Source organism: Pyrus communis, chromosome 9, assembly GCF_041283825.1.
Source record: "Pyrus communis isolate YQ-2024b chromosome 9, ASM4128382v1, whole genome shotgun sequence".
NCBI classification, from domain to species: Eukaryota; Viridiplantae; Streptophyta; class Magnoliopsida; order Rosales; family Rosaceae; genus Pyrus; species Pyrus communis.
The window spans coordinates 7,525,319-7,552,597 of record NC_142573.1 but is presented as its reverse complement, the minus strand read 5'-3'; the positions used below and the strand labels follow the sequence as shown (position 1 = coordinate 7,552,597).

General features: G+C 35.6%; 4 protein-coding genes across 4 annotated transcripts; 3 read left to right on the top strand and 1 right to left on the bottom strand.

Moving 5' to 3' along the window:
• The first annotated feature begins 203 nt into the window (after positions 1-203).
• Positions 204-3,882, top strand: MEF7 (Tetratricopeptide repeat (TPR)-like superfamily protein). Its single transcript, XM_068480689.2, has one exon. The coding sequence runs from the start codon at positions 389-391 to the stop codon at positions 3,608-3,610; it is 3,222 nt and encodes a 1,073-aa protein (XP_068336790.2). The 5' UTR covers positions 204-388; the 3' UTR covers positions 3,611-3,882.
• A 1,331-nt stretch (positions 3,883-5,213) lies between these two features.
• Positions 5,214-8,447, top strand: FRS10 (FAR1-related sequence 10). Its single transcript, XM_068479947.2, has 5 exons — positions 5,214-5,350; positions 5,504-5,579; positions 6,028-7,100; positions 7,177-7,620; positions 7,703-8,447. The coding sequence occupies exons 3-5, from the start codon at positions 6,075-6,077 to the stop codon at positions 8,303-8,305; spliced, it is 2,073 nt and encodes a 690-aa protein (XP_068336048.2). The 5' UTR covers positions 5,214-5,350; positions 5,504-5,579; positions 6,028-6,074; the 3' UTR covers positions 8,306-8,447.
• A 4,925-nt stretch (positions 8,448-13,372) lies between these two features.
• On the bottom strand, positions 13,373-14,389 carry LOC137740461 (uncharacterized). The gene has a single exon (XM_068480322.2). The coding sequence runs from the start codon at positions 14,250-14,252 to the stop codon at positions 13,611-13,613; it is 642 nt and encodes a 213-aa protein (XP_068336423.2). The 5' UTR covers positions 14,253-14,389; the 3' UTR covers positions 13,373-13,610.
• Positions 14,390-17,052: 2,663 nt separating this feature from the next.
• On the top strand, positions 17,053-21,013 carry LOC137739339 (glucose-6-phosphate 1-dehydrogenase, chloroplastic). Its single transcript, XM_068478899.2, has 10 exons — positions 17,053-17,513; positions 18,013-18,191; positions 18,283-18,377; positions 18,466-18,580; positions 19,009-19,214; positions 19,296-19,445; positions 19,520-19,640; positions 19,789-20,018; positions 20,130-20,330; positions 20,509-21,013. Exons 1-10 carry the CDS (start codon positions 17,294-17,296, stop codon positions 20,753-20,755), a joined length of 1,764 nt encoding a protein of 587 aa, XP_068335000.2. The 5' UTR covers positions 17,053-17,293; the 3' UTR covers positions 20,756-21,013.
• The last annotated feature ends 6,266 nt before the right edge of the window (positions 21,014-27,279 follow it).

The following is a 27,279-nucleotide window of genomic DNA, read 5'->3' as shown; positions in this document are numbered from 1 at the left end:
TTTTATGGTGTTTTTCATAGTACATCAATGCTTAAAATATAAAAACTTTAAAAAACGCTATCATAATCTAACGTAGCACCAATTTAAACTACTTAATAAGTTTTTGTTTTCAATCAAATCTCATCAATATCAACATTTGTAACATGAAATTTTATATTTCACACAATTCAACATAAAATTTCAAAATTTCTTGTTTTTGCTCTTTTATTTTGGGTGACCGTTTAAATCGTTAGACCCACCGGTAGTGGACAGAGCGCGCGCAGTCATGGTCATGGAGCCTGAAACGAAGTTAAGAAACGGCGACTCTGTTTGAAAGTCTCAACCTTTTCCACCAAATCGCGCGAAAATCCATGAAAGAAAGCACAACCTGCGTCCTCACCAGACTATTATGTTTCGCTGCTTTCTCTCCTTCACTCCCTCTCGCTCTCACAGAAAACTTCCCCACCGTTCAAACCCTGCTCTCACAACATCAGCTGCCGCCTCCCCTGCCGTCTCAAGCCCACCGCGTGCCTCCCTATTCTTCCAATCTCAAAACCCAACTCGCCATTTGATCCCATTCAAGAGCTTGGCTGATCAGTACACATCATCCGAGCCGCAGATTAAAACACAAGATTTGGATCATGCCAGCAATGGTGCATATGGGTATCTTGCTACTCGATTCAGGGACTCGCGTACCTCAAACGACGCGCAGAACTTTCATTTGCAGATTTGCAAACTTGGGTTTGCTAATGATTTGTTTTTGTGCAATACTCTTATCAATGTTTACGTCAGAAGCGGTGCTTTGGTGGAAGCAGGCATGCTGTTCGAGGAAATGCCTGACAAGAACTCGGTTACTTGGGCTTGCTTGATTTCGGGGTATACCCAGAATGGCATGCCAAATGAGGCGTGTGCCCATTTTAAACGGATGGTTTCTGGCGGTTTTTCGCCTAGTCCTTACGCTTTTGGTAGCGTTCTTCGAGCTTGCCAGGAGTCTGGTCCTAGCAAGCTTAAGTTTGGGATGCAAACACATGGGTTGATATCTAAAACGGATCATGCTTCTGATATGGTAATGGCTAATGTGCTGATGTCAATGTATGGGAAATGTTCGGGGCCTGTTGATGATGCTTACCGGGTTTTTTGCGAGATAAAGATTAGAAATTCAATATCTTGGAACTCAATTATTTCAGTTTATTGCCAAAGAGGTGATGCAGTCTCTGCATACAAGCTTTTCTCGAGCATGCAAAAGGACTGTGCAGGTTTCAGTTTGAAACCTAATGAGTACACATTTGGTAGCTTAATAACTGCAGCTTGTTCTTTGGCTGGTTCGGGTTTGAGTTTACTTCAGCAAATGCTGACTAGCATTAAGAAATCTGGAATTTTACAGGACTTGTACGTGGGAAGTGCTTTGGTTAGTGGATTTGCAAGGTTTGGGTTAATTGATTATGCTAGGAATATTTTTGAGCAGATGAGTCAGAGGAATGCAGTGTCAATGAACGGGTTGATGGTTGCATTGGTGAGGCAGAAGCGAGGAGAAGAAGCCACTGAAGTTTTCATGGAGATGAAGGACTTGGTTGGAACAAACCTTGATTCGCTTGTGGTTCTTTTAAGTTCTTTTCCTGAATTTTTGGTTTTGGAGGAAGGGAAAAGAAGGGGAAGAGAGGTTCATGCATACATAATCGGGGCTGGTTTAATTTACAGAAAAGTTGCAATAGGTAATGGACTGGTTAATATGTATGCTAAATGTGGCGCTATTAATGATGCTTGCTCAGTTTTCAGGCACATGGTTGACAAAGACTTAATCTCATGGAATTCTCTAATCTCTGGTCTTGACCAGAATAAGCGTTTTGAAGATGCAGTCATGAACTTCCGTGACATGAGGAGATCAGAGTTGATGCCTTCAAATTTTACATTAATTAGTGCTTTGAGTTCATGTGCAAGCTTGGGGTGGATCATGTTGGGACAACAGATACATTGTGAAGCACTTAAATTGGGACTTGATTTCGATGTTTCAGTGTCAAATGCTCTTCTTGCATTATATTCCGACACTGGGTATCTTAGTGAATGCCGAAATGTTTTCTTCTTGATGCAGGAGTATGACCAAGTGTCATGGAATTCCATAATTGGGGCTTTAGCTGGTTCAGAGGCATCAGAAGCTGTTCACTATTTCTTGGACATGATGCAATCTGGGTGGGAGCTTAATAGAGTAACACTTTTGAGCATTCTTTCAGCAGTTTCATCTCTCTTACTTCCAGAGTTGGGCCAGCAGATTCATGCTGTAGTCTTAAAATACAATGCTATCGAGGACTGTGCTATTGAGAATGCACTAATTACTTTCTATGGAAAGTGTGGAGGGATAGATGACTGTGAGAGGATATTTTCTAGAATGTCTGAGAGAAGGGATGAAATAAGTTGGAATGCCATGATTTCTGGATACATACACAATGAGCTCTTGCCCAAAGCCATGGATTTGGTCTGGTTTATGATGCAAAGGGGTCAGAGATTAGACTCGTTTACCTTTGCTACCGTTCTCAGTGCTTGTGCCTCCATTGCAACATTAGAACGTGGTATGGAAGTTCATGCGTGCGGGATAAGAGCTTGTTTGGAATCTGATGTTGTAGTGGGAAGTGCACTTGTTGACATGTACTCAAAATGTGGAAGGATTGATTATGCTTCAAGGTTCCTTGAATCAATGCCAGTGAAGAATGCATATTCTTGGAATTCACTGATATCAGGTTATGCTCGTAATGGACAGGGACAAGAAGCTCTGAGACTTTTCGTGCAAATGAAGCAACAAGGTCAGATGCCAGATCATGTTACTTTTGTCGGGGTCTTATCAGCTTGTAGCCATGCAGGAATGGTGGATGAAGGGTTTCACCATTTCGAATCCATGACCAAAGTACATGGACTGGCTCCTAGGATGGAGCACTTTTCATGTATGGTTGATCTTCTTGGCAGGGCAGGAAAACTTAATATGATAGAGGACTTCATCAACAAAATGCCAATGAAGCCTAATGTTCTTATTTGGAGGACAGTTTTAGGGGCTTGTGGCCGAGCTAGTGGTTGCAACACCGAACTAGGTAGAAGGGCTGCTGAAATGCTATTAGAGTTGGAACCCCAAAACGCTACAAACTACGTGCTTCTTGCTAACATGTATGCTTCTGGAGGGAAGTGGGATGATGTGGCCAAGGCGCGGATGGCAATGAGGAAGGCATCAGCAAAGAAGGAAGCAGGTTGTAGTTGGGTCACCATGAAGGATGGTGTTCATGTGTTTGTAGCAGGAGACAAATCACACCCGGAGAAAGATTTAATATACGATAAACTGAAGGAACTCAATGGAAAAATGAGGGATGCAGGGTATGTGCCTGAAACGAAATTTGCGCTTTATGATCTTGAACAGGAGAACAAGGAAGAACTCCTGAGCTATCACAGCGAGAAGCTTGCGGTTGCATATGTTCTTACTCGCCCGTCACAGTTGCCTATAAGGATTATGAAGAACCTCCGTGTTTGTGGTGACTGCCACACCGCCTTCAAATATATATCGAAGATTGTTGGTAGGCAAATAGTATTGCGAGACTCAAACAGATTTCATCATTTTGCAGATGGCAAGTGCTCGTGCGGGGATTACTGGTAATCGACTAGTGAGTACTCGGTACTGATTGAGACTGAGCATAGTTGACAATGTAAGATTCTGAAGCGGATCATGAGTGGGGAGTACTGCCCTTGATCAACTAAGAAGCTTCAGTTTTGGCATTTTTGTACAGTAATTTAGGATTTGTTTAGAAGTATTTTTAAAATAACTGAAAGTGTTTTTAGAGAAAATGTTGTGGGGTCCAAAAGCACTTATGTCCTTCCTGCAAAAAGCACTTAACGTCGTTTCCATAATTCACTTGCATTTTTACTAAAGATTGTCTGCAAAAACATTTTTACCAAAAGTGTTTTCAGCTATTTTAAAAACACTTCTAAACAAGTTCCTTATTGATTGGGTTAACCCTTTTGTATCAATCAAATTTTGTCTAATTTAAGGAATTTTGTGCAAGGAATTATGTGAAGCTGCTAATACCCAGCATAGCTTTCGATAATTATGTACTTAATGCAGGGAAATTCAAGCTCTTTATGTCATCTGGTAATTTTAATTTAAGCAAATGAGAATGGAAGTAAAAAGTAGAGAGAAGTTAAATTGAAGAAAATGAGAGTGAAAATCGTAACTCTTTATTAAAGCTTGTGGCGTTTGAGTAAAAAAATTTGTAACTTAAGTGATTGAGAATGTTATCAATTGAAATCGTGGATTAAAATATGTTTTCAAATTCCTGTTGTCGCATGACATATGAGGTGTTTGGCCCAATATACCGTGTGGCACGTGGCCTTTTAGGGTGGAAAGTTTGATGCATTTGATGCATCAATCAAAAGCCAATGATAAATGTTTTGTTAAATTTAGAGACGTAAATTAACAAAATTTTAGTCAAGGTTTTAAAAAATGTTAGACGCTAGTCAGGCGGCAGGCTGGTATCTAGCGTCTAGATAGACTAAACGGATTTCAGTAAATCTATTATATTTTTTTGTAAAGAAATATCTATTTATACTTCAAAATATAATTTCATCATAAACTACAAAATAGAATGACATATATATTATGATATATTGGAACATAATGAAAACATAAGGAAAAAACATATAATGTGTGTTCATTTCAGTATTCAACAAGTCTCTTACAATTTATTAAAAAAATAAAATGCAAAACTAAAGTTATCTATTTTGTCTAAATGAGTCACGACCTAGGCAGGTACCTCGGCGAGTATGAGCAGGTGAGGTGGGTGCCTCAACAGGTCTAGGCATATTTTCTTAATTTTCAAACGTCTAGGCATTAACTGGGACTGTGGCCAGCCGCCTATCGTCTAGGCGGAGATTTTTAGAATAGTGATTTTAGTTCATGGACTAATTCTAAACACGGTTCTAAATTTTAAACTTTACTCTATTATTTTTCGTCCACCTAAGCGATGCTAGGTGAGAATTTTTAGAACAATGATTTTAGTTCATGGACTAATTCTAAACATTGTTCTAAATTTTACACTTTATTCCTTTTTGCCATTGCAATCGATATTCTACACTAATATTCTATTTTAAGTTTAGGCCTTCCATACTTTTTGGTCTACACCTGTAATCTCAAGATAAACACAAATCAACTTTTGCTAACGTTTTCTGTGGGCCCACAACTAACATATTTCAATTGGGCCCATTGACTTGTTTTATAATATTATCTCAAATTCACCAAAAACAACTGAAATTCCTCTGCGGAGAGAGAGACGATGAAGAACCCAAAGCGCGAACAAAAACACAAAAAGGGGTTGTACTTTCGCTCGCATTTCCGTATCGGGTATGTTAATTTCTCTCTCAATTCATCACTTCCTGCTCAAAGTTCGAACCTTTACCTCTTCACTGCCACTCTATCTTCTGGTTTTTTTTTTTTTTAATTTTTTTTTAATATAATTGTGTAATTTTTTGAATTTCTGGACCTAAACATTTGCAGCGGCTCTGCGACTCCACATTGTCTTGGCCTGAATAATTTGAGCCGTTCGAAATTTTGAAGGCAATTTTTGTTACTGGTAAGCTCCTTTTTTTAATTAAATTTGTAAGTTTGTTATTTTTATCTGTTTCACTGTCTTAAAGATCAATTTTTTTGGGGTATCGAACAATTTGAATTCATGCTTGTTGCTGGGTTTCTTTTAATCTTTTTCATTTAATTTACCTAATTTTTGGAAAATGACATGTGTCTTTTGTGGAATTTCGATTCGTTGTTAGTTTATGCCAATTTTTCATTTTTGTTCATTGATTTAGAATTCACTATCTTCAGCTAAACTCTGTAGTGTTAACTCTTTAGGAAGGATATGGAATTTAAGGAAAGACTTCCCCTTTCTCCGCCTTTCTCCGCTGCGTTTTTGGGACTAAAATCGCATGATGAATTATTTATAAATGGATTTTTCCTTGTTTATACAGTCTGAATGAAATGCCAACTTTTTGTTCCAAGTATTCACTTTTTTCCTCGGTTTGCAGATTGTTTGGCTGAAGGTTACTGGAAAACTTATTGTGTTTCTTTAACGATGGCAATGAAGCCCTCGAACATCTGGCTTCGGCGGCAACAGTGCCCATGTGGAGATTGGAAGTGTTACATTAAGTATGAAGGAGATGATTTGACATCAGTAAGCTCTCAGCATGTGAAGAGTGAGATAGCTCAGTCTTCGTCATCATCAGAAGCTGTCTTCACTCCATATGTTGGTCAAATTTTCAAAACTGACGATGATGCTTTTGAATACTACAGCAACTTTGCCAGAAAGAATGGGTTTTCAATTAGGAAAGCGCGCTCGACAGAAAGCCAAAACTTAGGAGTATATAGACGAGATTTTGTTTGTTACCGATCTGGATTTAATCAACCAAGAAAAAAGGCCAATGTGGAACATCCTAGGGAGCGAAAATCAGTACGATGTGGATGCGATGCAAAGTTGTATTTGACAAAGGAAATTGTTGATGGTGCTTCGCAATGGTATGTTTCACAGTTTAGTAACGTTCATAATCATGAGTTATTGGAAGATGACCAAGTGCGCTTACTTCCTGCATATCGTAAAATACAAGAGGCTGATCAAGAAAGAATTCTTTTACTCTCCAAAGCTGGGTTTCCTGTAAACCGGATAGTAAAAGTGTTGGAGCTAGAAAAGGGGGTTCAACCTGGACAGTTGCCCTTCATAGAGAAAGATGTTAGAAATTTTGTTAGGACTTGTAAGAAGACTGTTCAAGAAAATGATGCTCTGCTCAATGAGAAAAGAGAGAATGATATGCTGGAACTTCTTGAGGCCTGCAAGGCTATGACTGAGAGGGATCCAGATTTTGTCTATGATTATTCTGTAGATGAAAATGAAAAGGTTGAAAATATCACATGGTCATTTGGCGATTCCATTCGCGCATACAATGTTTTTGGTGATGTAGTTGCTTTGGACACTGCGTATCGTTCAGTCACTTATGGATTGCTCCTTGGAGTATGGTTTGGTATCGATAATCATGGCAAGGCAATTTTCTTAGGATGTGTGCTACTACAAGATGAAAGTTCTCATGCATTTGCTTGGGCTTTACAGGTTCGTGGATGTAAATTCTTTGGTCAATCCCCATCAGTCTTCTTGTATTTCCTCATGATTTTCTTCTTTTGAACAGGCTTTTATGCGATTTATGAGAGGAAGACATCCACAGACTATTCTTACCGATATAGACTCAGGCCTCAGAGATGCTATAGCAAGCGAATTGCCAAATTCAAAACATGTAATATGTATATGGCATATTTTATCCAAAATATCCAGTTGGTTCTCTTTGCCCATTGGATCACAGTATGAAAACTTTAAAGCCGAGTTTGATATGCTCTCTCATCTGGAGAATGTTGAAGATTTCGAGCATCAATGGAACATTTTGGTTGCTCGGTTTGGCCTTGTATCCGATAAACATGTAGATTTGTTGTATTCTTACCGAGCATCCTGGGCATTTTCTTACATTAGAAGTTACTTTCTTGCTCGTACACTGACAGCGGAGTTTTCATCGTCTTTGGAGTCATTCTTGAAACGAATTTTGAATGGACAGACATGTCTGCAAGTATTCTTTGAGCAGGTAAGGTTTATTTGATCTTTTGGTGCATGTACGTTCAGATTTCGATAACTGCACCATTAAGTTCTGTTTTGGGATCTTGAAGGTTAGTATTGCTGCCAACTTTGAGAACCAGACCAGAGAAGGGATGCAATACATGCATGTCAAGACCGGCATGCCTCTGGAAGAACACGCACGGAATATTCTTACACCTTATGCTTTCAATGTCTTACAACGCGAAATTGTTCTGTCTGAGCAATATGCCGCAACAGACTTGGGGAATGGATCCTATCTTCTGAGACACTACAAGAAATTGGACGGAGAGTGCCTTGTCATTTGGATGGATGATGAGCAGATTCACTGTTCCTGTAAGGAATTTGAGCATTCTGGGATTTTATGCAGGCATTCCCTTCGCGTACTAGTAATGAAGAATTACTTTCAACTCCCTGAAAAATATTTTCTGCTCCGTTGGCGGCTAGAAAGTTCCCTGGTTTCTTTGGATGATCAAAATGCTCAAATCAGCAGCGATGAGTGTGCTCGGGCCTTTCACGGGCTTACTGATACCCTATTGACAGAGTCACTGATCTCCAAGGACAGATTTAATTATGTTCATAGCGAGCTTACGAGTCTTCTCGAGCATGTTAGGAAGATGCCGGTGATTGACGAATATGCTGCGATTGCTGCAGCTACTAACATCAGTGAATCTTAGTCGTCTTTGTTCATAAGATTCAACTCTCTGTATGAAATGTGGTGGTGTGGAAGGCATCAAATTGTACTGACTAAAATCAATAAGCTCGCTCTCGAACATTTGTATACAAATTTTAGAAACATGAATACAGAATTTTTATCAACCCCGGTCAGCTCAAATTGTCTGGATGGGTGTCAAATTTTCAGTGTTATTTAGTTCCGGCTGTTCGGTAGATGTCCTTCCAACAGCAGCGATGGTCACAAGTTGTTAGGGTTTTTTCGGTTTTTCTTTTGTTTTGGGCTATAACTTGCTTTTGGGCTCGTTTCGCTGCACTTTGGGAGCTATATCCGTGTTGTGTGCTTATTGTAATCCGGTCTTTTCCTTGTAAATTTGTTTAGTAATAAAGTCGCCTTGTTTCCAAAAATATAAGGCTTAAATGTTATAATGGTCCCTGTATTTTAGTCATTGGGTCAATTTAGTCTATGTATTTTCAATTTGGTCAATTCAGTTATTGTGTTTATCTTCGTGAGCCAATTAAGGAAATTTCCATCTAATATTTGTAAAAAAATTCATAAATTATTATAAACTTAGTTATATAATTATTTATTTAATTTACATTATTTAATAAAATTTTAAAATAAAAGAAAATTTATTCTCCTCCCAACTCTCCGACTTCCTTCCTAACATTATTTTCCTCTCTTTTCTATGTCATAACCTTAATAATTTTTCAAATTTGAAGTTTTTTTTTCTCTTATTTGTGTTATTTCTCATTAATTTGCATTTTTTGTAAAGAGAAAGGGTAATTGTATCTCTTATAATTTTTCTTATGAATTTTTTAACATATATTGAATGAAATGTCCTTAATTGGCTAATAGAGATAAACACAATGATTAAATTGGTCAAATTGAAAACACGGGAACTAAATTGACCATATGACTACAACACATAGACCATTTTGACCTTTACACATACATATTTATTTATGTCTCTTGATCCTCCTCTAAATCAATTAATCAAATGACCATAAATAAAGACAGGATTGCATGGAAAGAAAATGGTGTGCGGAAGGAAATCACTTTCTTATCGGAAAATAATGTAAATTGCAAGGTGCATTCTAAGATAAGTCACCTTCCAGTGTATATTGGGACAAATGGAGTTCACCGACCTCAATTTAATTTTCTGCATTGACAATGACTTGATGGCCGGATTGCAGACGCGACGTTTCTAATTTCCTCAATATCGTGATGTTGTCTTGATATCCTACATAAATGCAGTTTCCGTCTACTATTTAATCATGTATTGTCGGAATGTGTCTCTGACACATTCCAATCTGGAATATCTACTAGGATTCCGAATCGAGTCGTGATGGCCGACATTTGAAAGGCGACGAAGCTATAAGTGCGATAATGTATAAAATATGAATAAATTAAAATCTAAAAATGGTTAAGCACACGAATGCGAGGTAAGAGCCTGAGAAATGTAACAGTCTCGCTATGAAACGGACGTCAATTTTTTAATAAAGAATGAATGTAATAATGTTGATATGTCATTTATAGAACATACGATATTAATGTTAATGAGAATTAAAAACAAACGTCATGCAAAAAAAAAAAAAACAAAAAAAAAAAATCGACGATGGTAAAAAATGCTGCTTCTTTGTAAATATTCTTCAATTAAAGCTTCAGCAGGTTACATCATTGGTTTGAAACACACCAATGACCACGGCATATGAACAAAGACTTTCCCATCGCACATTATTGCAGAATGGGGTCACTAAAATTTTGAAAGTATCTGTAGGTCCTTATATAAAATTCAATGTCCTTCGTTGCCAAACGACAAGCACTGCTTTCACCAATTCAATGTTTTCTTTGCGGTCTTAATTGGTCATTTCTATTGACTCATGTCATATAAATTAAGAGTTCAGACTTCATTTTCTTTTCAACAGCTCAGTTAACATGTTCTTTCAGCTTTGGACACAAAGATCAGGAGAGGATCTCTGTTCATTGGATTGGACTACCAAGTCAATGAAAATTTCAAATTTGTAGTTTTAATTTTTTCATAAACGATAGGATATTTATAGAAGTACTATTACAATGTATATTAAGTCATCCGATAAGTTCTAATGAATTATGTTTTAATATCGAATTCATAATATTATATTTTTTTTATCCGTATGATTCAAACACGAGACCTCCTCGAATCTGAGTGAAGACGTTATAGTACTAAACTAACTAATCATGTGGCCATGGCATTATTTTATATGAAGCCACACAAGAAAACGTCTGATTGGGGTTGTCGTGTTTAATGTCTCCCACTCCACCGTTGTTTTTAATTGCAATATTTGTGAGTGCTTGCCTCCAAGGAAACCAAATCGAGTGCCAAGTCAATTTCACTCTCATTATGCTCTCTCTGCCCTTTTTTTCATCCTTTTTCTGATTCCCATAATTTTTGTTTTTCTCAATTCAAAAAGGGAAATGGGGGTCGTAATGAAATTATATATTGGGTTGAAGGTAATATTAGGTGAAATGAGAAATAGACCTTATTAATATTGCGTGTGACGGTAAGAGGAAAGTATAACAATAGTCTTTAAGTTTTGATCCAATTGGAGGAATGCATCTCACTTAAATTCGTGATTATTGGTCTCTTAGCTCATCAAAATGTATAGCTATGGTCCTTTTCGTCAACTCTGTTAAAACTTATGTCAAAATGAGTCACGAGTCACACACGTGAGGCTAATCAAAGAGCAAATATGAAAACCCAAAGGAGAAAAATTGTAGCAATAGTCCCTCAACTTTAACCCAATTGAAGAAATGGCCCCTCAACTTTAACCCAATTGTAGCAATGGTCCTTCCAATATGACTCATTTTGACGGAATTCTGACGGAGTTGACGAAAAGAACATAGTTGTACATTTTGATGAGTTAATTAAGTTAAAGGACCATTGCTATAAATAGGTTAAAATTGATAGACTATTACTACAATTTTCTCCAACGATAACAACACATGAAGAGAAAATCAGACAAGAATAAGACGATTTTGATGAAATAGATATCATGTTAGTAAATGGTGATGCATAGTTAGTTGGTGGTGCAGTGCAGTTTGTGTCTTGTTTCTTGTGACTTGTATGCTCACCTTATGAGAATGTTGTGCATCCCATTATGCACTTAATTAAGCTCGTTAAGATGTCAAGATCTCTAAGCTTTGTCGGATGGTCACTTTGTGCCTGCTAAATCAACACCAAAAAGTATAGAAAATATGCACACCTTGTTCCAACCATGGACATAACTGGACAGCTCATCATGTACACATGCAACTAAAGTCTATAAAGATTGTAGCATCAAGGTTTCGATGGAGGGCACAAAACATGATTAATTCTCCATTTAAATTTGGAATATGGATTATTAAAGTAGTGTTGCATTATCGGATGTATGTTGTCGAGCATATATTTAGATCTTAATTTGGAATATAGAGTTACGACATAGTGTTTTATTGTCAGACTTGCGTTGTCGGACATATATTTAATTTAGACTTGAATTTAGAATATGAATTCATAAAATAGTGTTTTGTTTACAGACATATATTTAGACTTAAATTATTTGCATATTATGATTTTGTCACATTTCAGATGTTGACCAACATGCATCGATTTCGGTATTCATTTGAATATTCGAGTTAAGATGTGTCATTTTGGACCATATTGTCTAATTAAAATAACAAACTATTGATAACCCGACAAATTAATGACGAAGAGAGTTTCTAGTAGCTCGACGAAGCATAGCACATACATCCATGTCTTACATATACACACATTCTTGACTGGTAGAATGCGTCTTATTCAAGGCATGATCAGACAAATTTGAAGTCTAGCACGAATTGGACTATTCGTTCGACAGTAATTGTCTTGTTCTGAAAGACCTGGAAACCAAGAGTCAAGTGAGCAATTGCTTGGTATCTTCTCCAAAGCTGTAGAAATTTTTAATTGTGACGATAACACAAATGGTACATCACGTATTTTAATTGAAGTTATAAAAAATTTTATTTTTTAAGTTATTAACTTTTTAGCACACATATCCAATCATTTGTATAATAACACGTGATGTACTACTTCGTGTACTGATCACATTGAAAAATCTCTCCCGAAGCTGAGGGATAAACATTGCACAAACATAAAGCAAGAGCAAGAATCAAACATATCCATAAAATTAAAATTAAATTAAATTAAATTCAATGGAAAAAATTGAAATCAAGGATGTTTTATTATATTTGGTTTTTTTTCTAATGCAAATTTGGGCCTGTCCTTGGAACTAATTGAAGTCCTTGGATTTATACGTGGGATGTGAATACCTTTCCCCGTCTTTATCCAATCTCCAACCATTTGTTTGATGTGGGACATTTTGCGGAATCAGATCACCCATTTATTATTAGGGGTGAAGTTTGTTGGATAATTATTCTGCCCCCAACTTAAAGGTATTACGGAAATAAGTTAACAATGTATATTAAAGTAAAATTCTTCGTTATGTGAAGTATCATTTTATATATGGAGAGACAGACAAATATATACATTAAGGGGTGTATTCAATTGAGAATTTGAAAGACTTTAATAGATTTTTATAGAGTTTAATTGATTTGTAGAGATTCCATATAAAATTTTGATTCAATTTCTTCGGAATCTCATAAGAAGATGTGAGATTTGTGGATGCTTAAAATACATTACAAAATCTCTCAAATTCCCTCAAATTCTTCAACTTTCTCAAATTCTTTAAAATCAATTTCTAATTGAATACACATAGAATGTTATGAACTTCTTCAAAATCCTAATTGAATACACTCGAATTTCTAACGATTTTAATAAACTATCTTAAAATTGTAATTGAATACACCTTAAATTTCAAAGAATCACTTAAAATCCTAATTGAATACCCCTAAATTCATCAAAAGAATTAAAATCCCTCAAAATCTCAATTGAATACATCTCCCTAAAAACGATTAAACAGCCAAATAAACAGCTAGGCAAACCAATATGTATCAAATTGACACACTTAATTAAGCACGTCACATCTTTATATTAGTAAATGATGTACGGATAACTTTATTTCCATGAAACCACAATCTTCTAGTTCACCCAACATACTTATGTAAGCCTGTCACATCTCTGTATCTAATGTGATCAGTAAATATGGTACAAATATTTTATCCCACTCAGACCGGTGCACGGCGAAAATAATACAGAAGAAACAATACCCCAAAAATTCATCAAGTAAAAATAAAAGTAGTCTTTTACAAATAATAAAACTAGGTTGTTAGTTCTTATGATCTCACTGAAAATATCAAAACATGATTGACTGTTGGACTTCAAGTTTAATTCCTTCTTTCATTCTCCTAATGAAATCATCACACTTCTTGTTCAACTCCTCTGCACTCAGCACTTCAACCCCTTCCTCTTCATACAAATCATGATCGTCCACCACAACAGAGTTGTTTCTGCAGCGTTCATCTTCCTCCTCCGCAGCAATCAAAACCCTTTTTTTTTCTTCTACTGACACCAATATTTCATCTGCCCTTGCTTTCACTTGCTCGATTTCGACGTTGACAACTTCTTCCTTCGCTTTTGGATATTTTTTTGCCTTGGTTTCTGCCAATTCAACTGCTTTTCGCCGGCTTTCGACACTCTTGAGATCGTGTTCTTCATAGGTGAGATTGGAACTTCCTGGTGGAGAAGTTCCAATGAGACCGGAGTTCTTCACAATGAACACCAAGAGTCCATTGCAAAGTAAAAACATGTAGTTCTTATCGAAATTTATAGAAAATGTGAAGGAATTGAAGGAGTGGAGAAAGAAAGAGATCAAAGAAGAGTAAGAGAGCAAGATTGAAAGCACTGAGACAGAGAGTAAAAACTTGATCACTTTGTGGGATTGGTTGAATTTGAATTGGCCTGCAGATTGGATGCTTGAAATCTTGATAGAATCCATGGATATCGGAGAAATTGCTCGAAGGGTTTTCCGAAATCGCGATGAGATGGTGCACAAATGTGATCAAATCTGATCGCAGGATTGAACAGAGCCTCAGAGGCCTAGTGAGTAGAAAGAGCTTTTGGTTTTGCACTTGACAAGGAAGGAAGCTTTTGGGTGCTTTATATAAGTATAGAGTTGTGAATACAATGGAAAGAGATCTCTTCAAATCTCTTCTACTAAGGCTACTGGATTAAGTGATTCGGATATTTGAAATATCATTTAATGGTAAAAAATTATTACATCTTTTAAGGAATCAAAACAGGTAAGTCATTGAATGAAATTTCAAAAGTCCAGATCACTTAATCCGATGATCATGATGAAAAAGATCCGAAGAGAATCTCCTTCCGAACATAATAACCTTTTGGTGCGTGAACTTATTTTGATATTTTGCAAATTTGCAGTGGTGCCCTTCACAGATGTATAGACCCTAACTCAATCAACTACCACTTTAATATTTAATTTTGATGACCAAGACTAAGTCAATGGTCTTTCCAAAAACAAAAAATGAAATTTTATGGTGGTCTTTTAGCTGTCTTATGACTTTTCTCATTAAGGAAAGAAATTTTTACGATGTAAATACACTATTACGTTGATGATTCGTGCTAATAATATAAGAACATGTGATGTATATTCTTGTATTATTAGCACGAAATATTATCATGAGAGTAAAACTATATCATCCAAAATTTTCTTGTGAAGGCGAAAAAATTTAATTTCATCTTAAAATTTTCACTTTATAGGATACATCTGTTGAGGTGGTAACTTTCTCTATTGGTGCCATACAATTGAAAAGGTCGTTAAAAAGTTTTTTCCTACATAAAGTATAAGTTCTGACTAAAAGATGGTTGAATTTGAACAGTTGGTTTAATTTAACATTTTGTGGGTAAGTAGATGACTAGTAATTTCAAGGGTTAATTTTAAGGATGGGACATTCAAGTTTGTTTGTTTTTTTTTTTTTTTTTTTTTAATAAATGATATTATCTATATTAAGGAGAGGGGTAGACTTAGCCTTACAATGATCTAGTAATAATGTAGTTTAAATTCACATTTGGCGAGAACCGAACCTAAAATCTCTCACTTACAAGTAAAAAATAATATCACTAAACCGTAATATTAAGTGACAGGACATTGAAGTTTTTGTTTGGTTCAAGATTGCATATCTTCAATTTCGGCATATGGTTAGGCATGCATGTAATGAAAGTCAATAATTATCTCAATGGTAAGAAATTATGAAACCATTCCTTAATTCAAAGCATTCAAAACATTTTATGCTATTTTGGAAGAAGAACTTTAATGTTTGATGGAATATTAAAATCGTTGTTGAAATTCCACTAAGAAAAATAATATAAATGGACTACTCGACCAATTCAAAGTTATTATTACAAAGGCGGATTCGTGACATCATTTTTTTTACATAATATTTTACACTTGTTTTTATGGGGGTTCACTTTGTAATGTATTTTGACAATCTGAACCGTCTATATTTTAAAAATTATTTATAAATCATCCTTGTAAAAACTAGACAAATCCAAAACATCAAGACAGTCATTTATAATGAAAAAAATGAACAAGTACTGTGCTACAAAGAAATTTTAAATCCTTAATCATTTTGGATGTCTAATTATTTTAGGATTGACTTGGATATTAAGGTTGACCTCCAAAACCCGGAGCCAGGAGGTTTGTTGAATCTTCCGTGTGAAAACGTCTGGAGCCTGGAGGTTTGTGGAACATAAGTGAGTGTTCACATTGCGGTGACTTGGATTTGCCACGTGTTAATCCAATCTTTTTGGTAACGATAATGATAGGGAGACTAAATTAGTTGATAAAAATAGAGAAACTAAAGGATATGGAAATTGATGATTAGTTTATTATTTAAGCGTTAATAAACGTATTCATTTCTATTGATGATACATCAGTTAATTTGTAAATTGTGTTTACAAATTTAATCTCACTAACATTTTCTTAATCCAAATTGTGTAAGAACAAATTCAAACTTATAGGCTGGTTAGGGATGGGCTTTGTGTGGGGCTGAGGCCTGGGATGGGCCAAATATGTCACTTCCAAAATGGGGTCAACAATCCTTGATGTCTAAGCATTTAAGAGTTGGCCCATTTTTAGGACAAGTTTCATTTTCATTGTTAAGGGAATAGATCTCTATTTTCTTCAAAAAATAGAGATTGGTTACGAAAGTCACTTCACATTGAATTTCAACGACCCTAAATTTTTAGGACAAGTTTCATTTTCATTATTAAGGGGATAGATCTCTATTTTCTTCAAAAAAATGGAGATTGTTACAAAACTCACTTCATATTTAATTTTAACGATCCTAATTATTTATTTTTTAAGTTGCACTTCATAGATCATCTTTGCAGATCATATGATGTGCCATCAATAGCAAATAAGTACATTAACTAATACTTAAATAGTAATCAAATCATCAACAATCACGTTATATGATTTACAAAATATAGTTTAGACAAAGTGGGTCACTCCTTTTGCTCATTCCACTTTCTATAGCCTGTTATCTTGTGCATATTAAGGGTGGTGCTACTCACACATCTCTTTTTACGTTCCATATACTTTTATTAATTTTTGTACTTTGATCTTTTTCAATTCATTTGATTCGAAAACCAAAAATTAATGTATAAGAAGTAAAAATGGGTGTGTGATAGGACCACCCTAATCAAATGCATGCATCCCTAGCCAATCTCCAAATAAACTAACAAATAACACTTTTAAATAAAAATTTGCTCACTCTTTGGGGAGTGGTCAATATTAATAATCCCAATATGTTATCTCACCAAAAAGTGCAACATAATATTATATACTTTTGCTAACCAAATAAACAAAGCATGGTTCTGATATGTGAGATCTACTGAACCAACCAAGTGTGCACAGATATCACTCATTTAACAAAACATTATCTCAAAAGCTAAGCTATAAATACTCCTCTCAAATTATTCCTCAATTTTTTTGAGCTTCATCTCCTCCCCTATTGCATGGCTACTCGCCTGAGTACCTGTTCATCTTCTTCAACTTCATTCCCTCCCTCTTCATTCAAAAACCAGACACCCCACTTCATAAAGTTCATCACTTTGCTCAGAGAATCCCATTCCTCCAGATGGGTTTCTCAGATTCCCCTCAGAATCCCTGCCAGAAAGCACTTTCAGCTCAAATCCTCAAATGGGCATCCGCTCAATGCTGTGTCTTTCAATGACGGTTCGTTTCTTGGTTTTCTGTTGATTTTTTGCTACCCCTTTTGGCCTTTTGTTTAATTGTTTGAGTAAAAAGTTTGTTTATTTGCTTGATTTGCTTCCAAAGTGTGAATTTTCAGAAGATTATATTTTGATTGATTGATTGATTGGTTAGGATTGTGATTAAACCAGACAGACATGATCTAATTTCAATTATGTATGATGCTTTTTCTGACCAGTTTCAGAAAAGCACTTTTGACAGCTGGAAATCACACTTCTAGAGTTCTACTTAACCTGGATTGAATGCTTATACATACAATTTTAGCAATAAAAACTACAATTAGTGACTGTAAAATAACTTGCTTTGGAAGTTATAGTGTTTTTCGGATTTCGAATCCACATAATTTTCATCTTGGTGCTCCATTTAGCTGTCTACGATCTGTTGTGCTTTCATTTACTTGGTTAATTTTCTTTGTTGGGTTTATTACTGCTCAATGTAAAATTGGTATTTGGAATTTGTTCAGCTGGAAATACTCTGGGACAAGAATATACCGAGCCTCGTGGCAAAGCCTTTCCCATCTCGGATTCAGAAAATGTAGCATCTAATTTAAGCATAACCGTTGTTGGTGCTTCTGGAGACCTTGCAAAGAAGAAGATATTTCCAGCGCTTTTCGCTCTTTATTATGAAGATTGTCTACCTGAGGTTACAGTCTTCATCATGTCATCAGTTTTCACATGGTGATCGTACCAAACAAATGGCTAACTACGTTCCATATGCTTATATCTTTGTGTAGAATTTCATGGTGTTTGGTTATGCTCGAACTCAAATGACTGATGAAGAGCTAAGGAACATGATTAGCGGAACCTTGACTTGCAGGATAGATAAGAGGTATGTTGTCTTCCTAAGCAACGGTAAACATGCGGTTACATGAATTCTTTCTGTTATCTACAAATTGGCGTGCATCAATGACTCGCAGGGAAAATTGTGAGGACAAAATGGATCAGTTCTTGAAAAGATGCTTCTACCATGCTGGTCAATATAATTCCGAGGAAGATTTCGCAGAATTGGACAGCAAGATGATTGAGAAGGAGGTAATGCGTACTAGATCTTTTTCTCTTGTATGTTTAATATGAGCTAGTTTTGTACATGCAGAAAACTCATCGAATACTAGATAAGTTGATGTAAATTGGACATTTAAGAAACATTGCATAAAATTAAATCTTGCAGGAAACCTTATTACTATTTGAATGTACAGAGTAATTGTCTTTAAATAGATTCAAATCGACCAAGACTAGCTTAAAAGTTTATATCCGAGAACCGACCTTTGGGAAGAAACTCCTAGATAAAGAGCCTGAGCTTCAACTTCTTACTTTTATGAGATACTAATCTGAAAATATATATAATGGTGGTCTGGTAGATGTCATGAACAACCATTTAACTGACAGATATTGATGTACATTGACAAAAACTAATGTTTTATGACAAACAGTTTGATATCTTGCATGGTGCTCCTTTGCAGGCCGGAAGCAAGTCAAATAGGTTGTTTTACTTATCAATACCTCCAAACATATTTGTGGATGTGGTCAGATGTGCTAGCGTTAAAGCTTCTTCCGCGAATGGGTGGACGAGGGTAATTGTTGAGAAGCCATTCGGTCGTGATTCTGAATCATCTGCGGAGCTAACCAAATGTTTAAAGCAATACCTTGCTGAAGACCAAATATTTAGGTGAATTTTCTCTCATGCTTTATGAATACTCAGATTTATTTGATTTTAATGAAGAAGTTTGATCTTCTAAATACTTTTCAGGATTGACCATTACTTGGGCAAGGAACTTGTCGAGAATCTATCGGTGCTTCGCTTCTCAAATCTTGTTTTTGAGCCTGTCTGGTCTCGTAACTACATTCGTAATGTGCAACTGATATTTTCTGAAGATTTTGGCACAGAGGGAAGAGGAGGGTGAGTTTCTTCGTCTACAATGTTGTATGGCATTAAATTATTCAATCACCCGACTGTGATTACCTCGTTTCCAGATATTTTGACAAGTATGGAATCATTCGGGACATAATGCAAAACCATCTTCTGCAAATATTAGCACTGTTTGCTATGGAAACACCAGTCAGCCTAGATGCTGAAGACATTAGGAACGAAAAGGTAAATTTCTCTGTTTCTGATCTCTTTTATGTCAAAATTCTGGTTTTTAAGAAATTTTGTCCCAGAATGTTATGGAGATCCTACCTTAATGTTCTCACCTTTGAGTTGATCATGATATATTTGATTGGGGGAGATGATCTGAACTCAGGTAAAGGTTCTACGGTCAATGAGGCCACTGCTGCTTGAAGATGTAGTCATTGGTCAATACAAGGGTCACAGCAAGGGCAGCAAATTGTATCCTGCTTATATAGACGACCCAACTGTGCCAAAAGACAGCCTCACCCCTACATTTGCCGCAGCAGCTCTCTTTATTGACAATGCCAGATGGGATGGAGTTCCTTTCTTGATGAAAGCAGGAAAGGCTCTCCATACTAAGCGGTATGTTGAAATGTCTAATCTCCCTAAGGATCATTTATTTTCGTATTCCCTCATATTGTGAGATGCAAATATTTGGGCAACCTGATTTTTTCGCTATGATTACTTAACCAGAGCAGAGATCAGAGTGCAATTCAGACATGTTCCGGGAAACTTGTATAAGAGGAACTTTGGAACCGATTTAGATAAGGCTACAAATGAGCTTGTGCTTCGTGTACAACCTGATGAAGCCATATATCTGAAGATCAACAACAAAGTCCCTGGTCTTGGAATGAGACTGGATCGAAGTGACCTGAATTTGCTTTACCGATCAAGGTACAATACTCGTAGGCTAATACGAAATGGTCTTAAATCTCCACTAAAATTTAGTAAACACTTAACCAAATGGGGATGCTCATACTAGTAAAAGTATTTTCCCTAATTCTTTAACTTTTCTGCTTAATAATCACTTGCATAATGAAGGCATTATTAAGAGTATGGTTGCTTTGTGAAGGTATCCAAAAGAAATACCAGATGCATATGAGAGGCTACTCCTAGATGCAATTGAAGGGGAACGAAGGTTGTTCATTAGAAGTGACGAGCTGGATGCTGCTTGGTCACTATTCACACCATTGTTGAAGGAGCTTGAACAGAAGAAGATTGTTCCCGAGCTCTACCCCTACGGCAGTAGAGGACCTGTAGGACCGCATTATCTTGCTGCGAAGCACAATGTCAGGTGGGGTGATCTCAGTGATGATTGACACTTAGCAAAGTTACATAAATTTTGCTCTGCGGTTTTTGCATGCTAATGTCCGGTTCTTGTTCCCCGTTTTAGTCATTGATTCTCGTCAATGCAGATATTGAAATACTAAAACGTTTCTGTTTTGTGGTGGTTATTCTGGTGAATCATTGAATCATCACAGGACTTTGTGGATTTTACTCATGGTAAAACAATTTTAACTACTCTCAAGTGTGAACAGTATTGGTGAGATTATTGAATGTGTAATATTGGACCGCAATGGTGGAAATCTGTCTACGGACACCAAACATGCTCTCTAGACACAGAGCCTCCAATTTTCCCTCCCTCTTCTTGGAAATTCTAGATTCGGGCTGCCGGAAACTCTCACAAATAGGTCGGGCTAGCATGTTGGTCCCATGCCCAAAAGAAGGGCTTACAACCCATTACATTGTGTCATTGGTCATGGACAACATGGTGGCATTCCAGGAGGTGTAGGGAAGTCTCTCTCCACGCACAAGGCTCGCCCTTTGTGTGATAGTAGCCGTGCACAAGAACCTCCTCCCGTCTTCTTGCACCAACAATAGTGACTCCTCCTTCCCTCCTCGTAATCCGCTTGTCCTTTCTCTTAAATCTTGGTTCATAAGTTTCATGTTACAAATCCATCAACAATTTGAAAACTTAATTGTCTCTTTATAATTTTAATTTACTTTAATGAAACCTTAAAATTGATTTCAGGTAATAGGTTCGAATCCCAGCAGTTTTTCCCATACATGTTTTTCTCTCTATTTGTTTCAATAACCTTCGAATTCAATGGCCATATCTTATGTCTCCGATACCACATGTAAGATTAATCTAATCGCAACCAAGATCAAAGATTAGGCCATGGAACTACCAGACATGATCAACAAACTAGAAATGCGTTTTTGCAATTCGAAAGACAAACATACTTGTAAAAATCGAAACAGAAGAAGCCATTGCATCCTCTAAACCGTGCACATTTTCTTCTCTTGCAAAAAATCAATACTCTTCCTAACAATAGGCATTTGGATCAATAACAGAGCATATTGTGAAAGTAGTGGTCATTATTTATAATAGATTAATCTCAATGACTCTTATTAGAATCATCATAGGAAACCAACAACGGATCCATATTATATCACGATTTTATTACAGTTTCAATACAAAGTTCTAATCCAACAAAAAAGACAACTTACCACTTTCCAACAAGACTTTTCCATAACAATTTGAATCATTTAATTGAGTGTTGGGAATCAAAAAAATTTAAGCCAAAATATCCAACGAAAGTAGATCTATTTTTTGTCGCTACAATCGGTTCTAAAAATCAATTTCATACTCAAAATCTAAGACGTGTCTCACGTTTAAGAAATCGAATAGTTGTATCTTGTACTCGCATAAAAACCCAAAGAAACACCAGAAATAGCAGGAATCTGACAATGGCAATGCTCTCAAGACACTGAGCTTCCAATTTTTTGGTCTAAAACGAAGACACGCAAGTCTCCCTCCCTCTTCTCAGGGCTACCGGAAACTCTCTCACAAATAGGAGGGGCCGCCGGGCCGGGTCCTATGCCCAGGGGAAGGACTTACAACCGTACGACACATTGTTGCATTCCAAAAAGTGTAGGGAACTTTCTCGACTCTCTCTTCACTCACAGGGCTCGCCCTTTGTGAGAGAGCTGCCGCACACATTAACCTCCTCTCCTCTCCCCTCTTCTTACACCACCAATAGTGGCTCCTCCTCCCCTTCTACTCCGCCTGTCCTCTCTCTTAAATCTTGGTAATTGAACTAAATTTGAGAACGAATAACATGATAATAAACCGCACCTTGAAAAGTTTGCATGAAAATTAAGTGAAATCATAGTTCTTGCTCTTCTTGTAAGTTGAAAAAGAATACGAGACGCATATGTGGTCAATATCAAGCGAGGCAAAAAGAAATGACAAAAACTAGAAATTCAAAATAATAATAGGTTTACAAATGGTTTATAATTCAGTTGGTTAAGAACATTTGTTTTTGTACTTGAGATTTTATGTTCATTCTCGCTCTTTGTAATTAAATGAATTTAGTGTAAATTATCTTATTATTTATCCAAAAAAAAAACCAAGAGAGAAACAAAGATATATGTTGGTTCGGCTTTATATAGCCTACATCCCGTTTAAAGAGAAAATTCTACCATTATTACATTAACAAAAGAAAATTACAAATGAGCATCGAACGAGGAGGCGTTCCTTCTCAAGATGCTTTGTTATCTTTATCGTTTTTGTGTTTTATTTTTATTTTTTAGATAAAATAGGAAGAATAATACTTGATTACTTAAAGAATGAGTTAGAGTTCTTATTTAAAACTGTTCATTGTCTATACATAAAACATCATCTTTATAATCAACATCTTTTATATTAAATCACTCTATAAAAATTGTATCTGCAAAAAATTAATTAAAACTAAGATCGTGTAGAGGTGAAAAAAATGCATCCCTAATATATTTTTTTTAATTTAATAGTTTCCATTAGTGGGGAACATCTGTATTTTTTTTTTCTTTTAGAGGTGGTGTGAAAAAATAAAAGTCCTAATTCTCCAATAACTCACACACCCACTTCACTTATATGCATCGTCGCACTCTTCTATGTCCGCACATATACATCATATCCCCCTTTTTCATCTGCGATCCATCTTCTAACCATAGTATCTATTTTAAAATATTGTCTGCTCTCTCCCATTCCATACCCTTTTTATCCTTTCTTATTTATGTTATCACGGTTAAGCCACGTTAACATTTTATATTAATTTTTTTTTATAAAAATAATGTGATAAAAAACAATGGGAATATAAAATGTTGATATGATTTAACCGTGATCGCATAAATAGAAAGGGCTGAGAAAGGTATGGGATGGGGTCCATTATGAATAGTAACTACCGTAGATCTAAACTTGAGGCTACAATCATCAGAGGTGGATTCTCTATCCTTCTATTCTCATCTCCTTCCATCCATTCCTCTCGTATATTGTTTTTTGTCCTATTATCTTTATAAAAAAAATCAATATCAGATATTGACATGATTTAACCGTGATCGTTCAAATAAGATGAGATAAAAAAGTAGAGAAATTAGGAGGTTGGAAAATCCTCTTTCACAATCAACATGGTTACTGCAAAGACTCCATGAGCCATGGCCTAAAGAAATGGATGGAGGAGAATGTTGAATCTACCATGGTTCGACTTGCTCTAATTGTCACTGTTCTTGCAGTGATTGATGATGATCGAAATGATAGGTAGTTTGTATAACCAAGGGGATAATAAAAGTAGGAGGGGACAAGCGTCCAACCAAGGAAGATCCATATTTATAAGGAAATTTTAACGAAAATTTTTATATTGTTTATTTTAAAAAAAAATTATATTTTTATGTTGAAAAATTAATCTTAATACTATACCTTTTATCTTTTATTTTATTTTTATCATTAAATTTTAAAATGTTAAAACTATTTTTATTAGTTTTTCAATGACGTTGACAGAAGGATGCATAAATTTTCTGAAATGTGAAAGCACAGGGGCATGCAGATGGGGGAAGAGGATCCTCTCTTGACCATAGAATGAGGATCTTTCTGATCACGAAATTCAAACTGTTTAATTTTAATCCAACGGTTATAATTATTATAATTTTTTAAAAAATCTCCTGTTTAGAGCTGTTGAATTAAAATTAAACGACTTGAATTTTGTGGTGAGAAGAATCCTCATCCTGAGTTCAGGAGAGGATCCTCTTCCGCAGATAGGCATGCAGAAGGAAGCAGAAGCCAGGCCAAGCCAGTGATGGGCTCTCTCTCTCTTTCTCTCTACCTGTGGCTGAGGATCGAGAGAGAGGTGAGGATTATGGTTTTGGGAGGAAGATTGTCTGCCATCTTATTTGGTACTTTTCTCATTCATTCTTATTTTATACGATCATGGTTAAGTTATGTTAACATTTTAAATTGATTTTTTTATAAAGATAATAAAATAAAAAGTAATAGAAATATAAAATATTAACGTGAATTAACCGTGACGGTACAAATATAAGAAGATGGAAAGAGCATTCAAACACAAGGATACACAATCCGCCTATATGGTTATGATAGTTAAAGACTGACTGTGGCAAGAACCCTACTATAGCCCTAGTATCTAGTACCTAGAAATTAATAGCAGTAGCAGCCTACTCTCCTACTCCAGCTGTTTTTAATCTGTATTTTTCTTCCCAAAAAAGTTGAGAGAGAGAGAAGGACACAGACAGAGGGGGAAGCAAGTGACATAGACAGTTGTACTTTGCTAAAAAAGATCTTTCAGTTATATTCCATCGAGACTGCGCCAGATGATTAGACATAAGCATGCCATTCTAGTCAAAAAGCACTCTCCTGTCTTTCCCCTTGACCCAACCCTTCCCTCCTCCTTCTTCTTCTTCCCCACGCTCTTATCCTCTGCGTCTTTGCACGCCCATCTTTTCTTTTTCTTTACTCAAATAAAAATTATAAAAAATCTTCTCAATTGATATATAATTTGTGTATGGCAAATATGGTTGTTTGATGTGCCTCGGGCGTAGTTAAAAAACGGAGCATGTCTTGATTAATTGAGCTAATTGAGGTACGTGGTTATATAAGAAATTTTATAGTTTTGAAACATCTAAAAGTGTCCTTTGTTGAGTGATTTGAACAAAAGAGACTAAGAAGATGACTGATCTCGCTAGTGAGATTGTGAGGACCGAATACAATTATAGTTATAATCAAGTCTATGTTTCGCCACTATTGTCATATTAACTTTTCGGAAAATATGCGCAAATGATATTTGTGAAATTAAGTTAAAGATACATTTCCAAAATCTATTTAATTTATGTTCGATATCGATTTAGTTTGTTATCATTATTGTTAGAGTATTTCCAATAGTGTAAATAAATATAATAGATAAAATTGTATTATAATGGCCAAGCAGGTGAAATTCTATTGTATTATTTTCTTTCATCTTTGATATTTACTTATATTTTATTTTTGTCTTTTTTGCCTCACATAGAATACTTTATTATAAATAAATATGTCATAATATAAGTGGTTGAATATGTGAAAAAGAAAAAATCCAACCACTTGTACTGTGATATTTGAGGTAACAAACCGTGTTCCTGGCACACTAAAAATTTACTCCACATGTAGAAATATGCAATATTGCCTAGATTGAGGGAGTAGGCAAAGTTTACCTACTTAATTGACAACTTTATTGGAGCTTAATTTTGCCTATATAGCTCATCACAAGAGTTTAGTTGCGAGTTTGAATATTTATTTGACTACTTTATTGTTGATGCTGTGAGATTTGAGATCTACATTATTAATATGGCTTTTATATCCAAAATTACATAAGAGTTAGTAAGCAAGTTGTGCATGGCACGTTGATGTTAATCATCTCCTAATATATGCACATGCGGAGCAGGAGAGGTGCGGTGGTCGTAGTACGAGAATGGCGGACAAAATGTCACGCTTCCCTTAATTTTTTGGAACCTATAAGACTTTGTATCATCATAGCACCAACTTCCTCGAATCTAAAAATCTTTTTCAAGTTTTCAACTCCTACTCGAGTGTTGATTACCTTCTCCTATAATTTATTCTGCAAATATTGCAATCAAACTATTCAACGGATTTTAAAATAAAGGCTTGACTATGGGATAAAAAGTTTTCTTTGATCGAAGAAATAGATTTGATTACAAAATGGATAGAGAGAGAACTATATTAATATACCGTTGATCATGGTAATTTATGTAATTAATTTAAACTAAAAAAGTAATGTAATTTTATACATAAAAGAATCATTATGAATTAAAAGTTAGCACTTTACTTTTTGAACTAATCTAATTATCATATTTCGACCCAAAAGAGAAAAAATATATATTTGAGGATGTACTTGACACAATTATGAAAAGAAATATTTAAGGAAAGTATTATTGGCACTCCAAAAATCTTATTCTACACTTCTCACAAGTGTATTTTTATTTTCTAATATAGAAAGTTTGAAGTGTAAAACAAGATTTTTAAAGTGCTAATAACAATTCCCGTATTTAAACTTGAAACAATGAAACACAGTTCAATAATATGAAGAGATAGTTTGTTTGTTGTACAAAACTAATTAACCTTCACTTTTCTACAACACAAACAAAACAATAATCCATCCAAAACCAAAATTTGCTTGTATCTTCCTTCCTCTCTTGGCTCCTCACAAGTCACAAGTTCAAAACTGACAAGCTCACAACATCAAACCTCGAGTCCTTGTCCATAATCTCTATTGATTCGAAGACTCTAAGTTTTCAACTCCCACAATTTAGATGTTTAATCATTGTCACCTAATCTTTTCTTTTGCTGATAATTCATATGTTTTTCTATGCTTTTTTTGCCTCTCTAAGTTTGTTAATGATTTGGTTGTTACAATAATTAATCAAAGGAAGAAATATGTGAGCATAAATAGCAACACCTTGAAGGATGGGTGTGAAATCGTAATTAAAGTTTAATTTGATGAAGCACAAACAGATTTAT